This window comes from Antrostomus carolinensis, unplaced genomic scaffold, assembly GCF_000700745.2.
Source record: "Antrostomus carolinensis isolate BGI_N321 unplaced genomic scaffold, ASM70074v2 scaffold24989, whole genome shotgun sequence".
Taxonomy (NCBI): domain Eukaryota; kingdom Metazoa; phylum Chordata; class Aves; order Caprimulgiformes; family Caprimulgidae; genus Antrostomus; species Antrostomus carolinensis.
The window spans coordinates 6578-13913 of NW_010338404.1; the positions used below are offsets into that span (position 1 = coordinate 6578).

A 7336-nucleotide genomic window follows, 5' to 3' on the forward strand; every position below is an offset into this window, starting at 1 on the left:
CACAACTGGAGCCCATTTCCTCTTGGCCTGTCCCTTGGGCCTTGGTTGAACAGCCCCCCCCCCACCTCTCTCCACCCTCCTCCAAGGGACTTGCACAGAGCCACAAGGTCTCCCCTCAGCCTCCTTTTCTCCAGGCTCAACACCCCCAGTTCCCTCAGCCACAAGGGAACTCAGCACACTTGTGCTCCAGACCCTTCCCCAGCTCCGTTGCCCTTCTCTGGACACGCTCCAGCACCTCCATGTCCTTCTTGGACTCAGGGGCCCAAAATTGAATCCCACCCTGACAGGCTTCCCTGCTGTTCGGTTTTTGCGCGTGCTGCACAAACTCTCCCGATCCTCTTAATGGATAAGTGTCTGCTGGGAGTAGGACTGTAAGAGAGCAGGGTGTCCCCTTGGTTGGGGTGTCACTGATCATGGGGAGTTGGAGGTGGAGTGTGAAGCTGATGTGCTCAACAAGCCTGTCTCCTTGCTTCTCCTGTGTAGGCTGGGACAGTGATCTGGATCGGAATCCTGGTTTACACGGATCCAGCTGGTCTCCGCACCTACCTCACGTCGCAGGTCACTGAACAAAGTCCTTTGGGTGAAGCAGGTCTGCCTCCCATGCCTGTTCCTGGAGGGGTCCTGCCTGCTGGGGACCCCAAGATTGATCTCTCAGTCTTCCCATCGGACCCTATCCAGCTGTCAGAAAACCAGACCCAGCAGCAGCAGCGTGAGCAGAAGTCAGGGCTGGAGTCCCTGAGCAGGCTGGAGACAAACCAGCACACTTGGGCCCACGGACCAGAGGGCAGAGGGAACGGACAGACGGAGCTTGGAGCTGAAGCAGAGGTGACCTGGGGAGCAGAGGATGAGGAGATTTGGAGGAAGCTTTCCTTCAGACACTGGCCATCCCTCTTCAGCTACTACAATATCACTCTGGCCAAAAGGCAAGTGGGCTTTGGGTGCTGCAGGTGCTTTGAATTGACTCCAAATGTTCTTTCTTTTGTCCTTCATCCTCCTCAGTTTGATAATTTCTGTTCCATGTGGCTCACTCCAAACGTGTCTTCAGGAGGAGACTGTTAAACAGGCCCTCCTGTGCGGTGCAGAGGTACCAAACTCTCCAGGAGTGTATGAGAATGAGGGTTGTTTCTCTCCGTGCTGTTGGCTGTATTCCTTGCTTCTTGTCTTCCTTCATCCTAGAGATTCCAGTTTTTGGAGGTGACATTTAGAAGTTTCTGAAACAATGTATGTTCATCCATAAATACTGGGCATGGTACATGTGAGGATTAGAAACATCTGAGCTGAAGAACCTTCTCAGTGAGATCGTCTGGCCTGCAGCGTACAGGAAGCCAGACCAGATCATGATATCCTTACTGAAATCTGTGTGATCTGTTTGATCTCATCACGAGTTCATTCCACTGTTGGCTCTTAACCTCTTCCACAGAGTTAAAGATAAGACTTGGGAAATCTCTTCAGAGAAAAATATTTCAAAGGAGGTTTTTAATTTAGAGTACCTGAAAGGACTGGACTGAAAGCTCATCCTGAGACCTACCTTGGCTGCTAGTGAGAAGATGGGCTGGGTAACCTACTAGGATTTTTGTACCTTTATTATTCTTAAACTAGTCTTATCTTTCTGTTCCTTCAGATACATCAGCATCCTCCCAGCCATCCCTGTCACGCTCTACCTGAACCCACAAGAGGCCTTAGAAGTGCGGCATCCCCAGGAGGCCAATCGCTACCACCCCTTCCTATCTTCCAGCGGGGGGAAGCTGGATGCTGAAACTCAGCCTGGCCAAACCTCATCCAAGCTGCAAGGACACCAGGATGTCACCCTTTACAAGTAAAAGAGTCCTTGATACAACCTTCTGACCATGCCTTGACTCCCCAGGGGACACGGGTGGCTCGTTGGCTCATCTCCTCGAGGGAAAAAAAGACAAAAAATACATTTTTAAAATACATTTAAATACATTTTCAGTGCAAAATCTGATAATGCTGGGGATGCTGTAGCTCAGCTGCCCAGCATCAAATCCATTTGGAAGATGAGCTGTGATGTATTTTAATTGGATGGTTTGGATGATGCTCAAACTGCTGCTCCTAGAGCCACACAAGGTTATTGCTGGGTAACAGGGGTAGGAGTTGGAATCACAGAATCCCAGACTGGTTTGGGTAGGAAGGGACCTTAAAGCTCCTCCAGTCCCAACCCCCCTGCCAGCAGCAGGGACACCTTCCACTAGACCAGGTTGCTCAAAGCCTCATCCAACCTGGCCTTGAACACTTCCAGGAAGGAGCAGCCACAGCTTCTCTGGCCAACCTGGGACACTGGCTCACCACCCTCACACCAAACAATTTCTTCCTCACATCTCAGCTCCAGCTCCCCTCTGCCACTTTCAAGCCATCACCCCTTGTTGTGTCACTCCCTGCCCTTGGCCAAAGTCCCTCCCCAGCATTTTTCTTAATGTTTTAATCACTATGTACTTTTCTTATTGAAAATGTTATAAATCTTGTAAAAAAAATGACAGTTTCCCATTAAAAAAAAATCTTTTAATTTTCCAGAAATCACTCTAGCTTGTTGGAAATTTTTCTCAGCTGAAACACTTAGACCAGCCACATGTGTCAGACTTGTGCAGTATTTTTAAAACTCTGTTTGTGTACCTGTAACTGGATGTTTTATCTCACCACCTGTTTGTTTTTGTGTCTGTCTCTCCTACCAGGGTGGCTGCTCTGGGTCTGGCCTCGGGCATTATCCTGGTCCTGCTGCTCTTCTGCCTGTACCGGGTGTTCTGCCCCAAGAACTACGGGCAGAACGGGCTCTCTCACAGCAGGAGGAAGAGGGGGGACCTGCCCTGCGACGATTATGGCTACTCCCCCCCTGAGACTGAGATTGTCCCCTTGGTTCTCCGGGGTCACCTCATGGTAGGTAGGACGGGTGCAGTCCTTATGGGAAAGGCACTGTGCTGACTTGCACCAGCAGCTGTCGTCCTCTTTGTTTTATTTAAATAACAAACAGCTCTCAACGAGGACAGAGCAGCTGTGCAGCCCTGGAGGTGACAGCCCTGGAGGTGACAGCCCTGGAGGTGACAGCCAGGGCCAAGGCTGTTTATGTGCAGTGTAGGATACTGCAGTGTAAAGTGTCACAGAGTCCCAGAACTGCCAAGATTGGAAAAGGCCTTTGAGATCATGGAGTCCAACCATGAACCCAACACTGACCAGTCCCCTATGACTAACCCATGTCCCTCAGCACTGTGTCTACACGACTCTTCAATCCCTCCAGGGATGGGGACTCCACCACTGCCCTGGGCAACCCCTTCCAATGCCTCAGAACCCTTGCAGCAAAGAAATTCTTCCTCACATCCCATCTCAACTGCCCTGGCCACAACTGGAGCCCATTTCCTCTTGGCCTGTCCCTTGGGCCTTGGTTGAACAGACCCACCCCCACCTCTCTCCACCCTCCTCCAAGGGACTTGCACAGAGCCACAAGGTCTCCCCTCAGCCTCCTTTTCTCCAGGCTCAACACCCCCAGTTCCCTCAGCCACAAGGGAACTCAGCACACTTGTGCTCCAGACGCTTCCCCAGTTCTGTTGCCCTTTATTTCCTGCAGGACTTTTCCATTTCTTCCTGGAACTTGCTCAGAGCCTTTTCCAAGTGCTGTTATTACCTTCTCTGTGTAGCCAGCTGTTGGCTTTTATTGCCTGGGCTGATCCAGCCTGCTTTGCCAGGTTAGCTCTAGATTCCTGATATTTAATGCCTCCTGGATCTTCTTTATTCTGCTTCCCAAAAATTAGTGCATAAGTTTGAGCTGTGAAATGCTGTCTCCAGTCCTAAGAGCGTCTGTGGGTTTGCACAGAAGGGTGCTGCTGCTCGGTTCACTCATTTTTCTTGAGGGTAAAGATAATTTCTTTCAGTTCCGAGATGAAACAAAGCACTTGGGCACCCAGTCAGATGGAATTTGAAATGCTGTGCTGTGTCTTCCAGAGAAGCTGCACCTCTGTGATCCTGCCATCACTTTGAGCCAGAGTTTGTCAGGAAAAAGGAAGACAGACAGAGTCTGCTTGGTTTGGAGTAGTCTAGTGCACAGTGAGGACTCTGTGAAGGATGTATGGATGTTTTCAGCGTGTCCCAAGGGTGCCAAGCCAGCCACGTGGTTTTAACATCAAATTTATCATCTTTATAGTTCCTCAGCCACACACAAGGTGATTGTCAGAGTCCAGAGGCCTCGGTGGTGCTACACACTCAGCTGTGCTTCTTCTTCCTTCCCAGGACATCGAATGTCTGGCGAGTGATGGGATGCTGCTCGTCAGCTGCTGCCTGGTGGGGCAGATCCGGGTGTGGGACGCTCAGACTGGCGACTGCCTGACTGTCATTCCCAAACCGAGGTACGTGGAGTCACAGAACCACAGGATCCCAGAACTGCCTGGGTTGGGAAAGCCCTTTGAGATAATGGAGTCCAACCATGAACCCAACACTGACCAGTCCCCTATGACTAACCCATGTCCCTCAGCACTGTGTCTACACGACTCTTCAATCCCTCCAGGGATGGGGACTCCACCACTGCCCTGGGCAACCCCTTCCAATGCCTCAGAACCCTTGCAGCAAAGAAATTCTTCCTCACATCCCATCTCAACTGCCCTGGCCACAACTGGAGCCCATTTCCTCTTGGCCTGTCCCTTGGGCCTTGGTCGAACAGACCCACCCCCACCTCTCTCCACCCTCCTGTCAGAGAGTTCATAGAATCTCCTGTTTGGAAAAGACCTTTGAGATCATTGAGTGCAACCATCCCTGTCCACTACTAAACCATATCTCTGAACACTCCATCTAGCCAAGAGAGAGAGTTGGAGAGAACAAGAAGGTCTAGTTGGAGAGGTCTCTCCTCATCTAGTTGGACAGAGCCAGGTCTCCCCTCAGCCTCCTTCTCTCCTTGCTCAACACCCCCAGTTCCCTCAGCCACAAGGGAAGTCAGCACACTTGTGCTCCAGACCCTTCCCCAGCTCCAGTCTCCATACACATCATTCAGCTGTGGGCAGGTTCCTCCCCAGTCACTGCTCAGCAGCTGGTACAAACCCCTCTGTGAGATACCAGAACCTCCCCCAGCAGAGCTGGGAGCAAGGACTGACCTTTCGTTGCTGTGTTTCAGGTTACGAAGAGACAGCAGCGGCGTCTTTGATTACCAGGAGGGTTGGGATCATAGTCCAGATGGCAAGAACGGTTTGGATGACTCCTTTGAGAACAGTCACCAGCTCAAGAGGGTGCTCAACCCTCCCCAGCCACCGCTGTTCTGTGACCAGCCAGACCTCACCTCTCTCATTGACACCAACTTCTCTGAGCAGGTGAAAGTGGCTGAGTCAGAGACACGGCTCCGCGCTGTCAGCGGTCGCCAGAAGGACAGTGGTTATGATTTCAGCAGCCTGGTTGGCAAAGTCTACGAAGAACACGGCACCTCCAACTGCATGAACTTCACTGGCCTCTCAGCCCCACACGGACAGGCTGGTTTCTGCGTGGGGAGCGGCGCTCCCCGCTCCCTGGGCTGTGGGGCTGAGGAGGGAGGAGGCTGCAGCAGCCGCAGAAGGAGCTTGGGGGATGAATCTTTTCTGGGATTTGATAAATCATCACCACTTCCTTCCTGGGGAGGAGACTCGGAGAGCTCAGTCTGGAGCTTGGACCTGCAGGGGAACCTGATCGTGGCTGGTCGGAGTAACGGGAAGCTGGAGGTGAGGAGAGAAGCTCCGTGCCAGCCCAGGCACCAGGCACACAGCCTCTCAGGGAGGGGGTTAGGACAGGTCCTGGGGGAGAACTTCCTCTACAGTGAAAATCTCAATATTTCATCTTAATTTGGTTTTAGAACAGAAGAGAAATTGCAGTGCAGTGTCTATTTCATCACCTACAATCGGTTTTTAAAGTATTCCAAACAGCTGCTCCTGTGATGGGTACTTTGCTTATCGTCTTCTCTGGTTCTTGAGTGTTGAAATATTTCCTTTCTAAGGAGCTTCTTAGCATAAGGAAAAACAAATTCTTCAGTTAGTGTGAAATAACAGCAGCTCTGAAGAAGTTAAAGATTAAAAAATGTTGCTGGTCAGTCAAAGAAATTAAGTTAAACGAATGGGAATTCTATGGGAATGATGTGGGGCTTGAAGCAAAATTTTAATCAGAAACTGAAATCTCCTCCAGTGAGAAACTCCCAGAATTAGTTTCACTTTCATTTCAATTTTTGGAAATTTAATTAGAATTTTTCCTTCCAAAGAATCACTGAATCACAGGATGTCAGGGATTGGAAGGGACCTCGAAAGATCATCCAGTCCAATCCCCCTGCTGGAGCAGGAACCTAAATGAGATCACACAGGAAGGCGTCCAGGCAGGTCTTGAATGTCTCCAGAGAAGGAGACTCCACCCCCTCCCTGGGCAGCCTGTCCCAGGGCTCTGTCACCCTCACTGTAAAGAAGTTTCTTCTCAAGTTTAAGCAGAACCTCCTGTGTTCCAGCTCACACCCATTGCCCCTTGTCCTACCATTGGGCATCACTGAGAAGAGCCTGGCTCCATCCTCCTGACATTCACCCTTTACATATTTATAAACATTAATGAGGTCACCCCTCAGTCTCCTCTTCTCCAAGCTAAAGAGCCCCAGCTGCCTCAGCCTTTCCTCAGCAGGGAGATGCTCCACTCCCTTCATCATCTTGGTGGCTCTGTGCTGGACTCTCTCCAGCAGTTCCCTGTCCTTCCTGAACTGTGGGGCCCAGAACTGGACACAATATTCCAGATGTGGCCTCACCAGGGCAGAGTAGAGGGGGAAATGCAGAGCTTTTATTTAAACAAACACATCAGCATTGGGTTCATGATTGGACTTGATGATCTTAAAGGGCTTTTCCAACCGAGGCCAGTCTGGGATTCTGGGAAAAATAATTCTGGGAAAATAATTCTGTTGTGTCATTTCTGCTGTTGAGCAGAAGGTTGGTCACCTGAGAACTTGCTGCTTCACTTTAAGCTGGATGGAAGGACACACGGGTGGTGTAGTCACTAGTGCCAGGTGAGACCTGTCTCCAGGCTCCTTCAGTGAGACTCAGGATAGAGCTTGGCTGTTCGGTGGATCAACAGCTCCTTGATGTTCACTGGTCTTCTGCTCAGCATCCCACCATTAACCCCTTCTCCTTCCAGGTTTGGGATGCCATCGAGGGCACCCTCCGCAGCAGTAACGAGGAAGGTCAGTCTGGCATCACAGCGCTCGTCTTCCTGAACAACAGGTAATTGGGTTTGTGCTGGGTGACCTCCTGCAAGGGGGGGAGAACGTGTGGTGGAGGCCAGGACACAGCCCTGACCCTCCTGCCACAGAGGTCACAGAAGCCCAGACTGGTTTGGGTGGGAAGGGACCTTA

At 51.0% G+C, this 7336-nt stretch overlaps 1 protein-coding gene across 1 annotated transcript in view; it reads left to right on the forward strand.

Moving 5' to 3' along the window:
- Positions 1-7209, forward strand: part of SCAP (SREBF chaperone) — a gene marked incomplete at its 5' end in the record, with an annotated part of 13582 nt that extends 6373 nt beyond the window's left edge. Inside the window, 6 exons of the mRNA XM_029086880.1 lie at positions 484-923; positions 1622-1816; positions 2688-2889; positions 4234-4349; positions 5108-5681; positions 7120-7209. Of these exons, the coding sequence (XP_028942713.1) occupies positions 484-923; positions 1622-1816; positions 2688-2889; positions 4234-4349; positions 5108-5681; positions 7120-7209 (1617 nt within the window). The remainder of the gene's footprint in view (positions 1-483; positions 924-1621; positions 1817-2687; positions 2890-4233; positions 4350-5107; positions 5682-7119) is intronic.
- Positions 7210-7336: the final 127 nt, after the last annotated feature.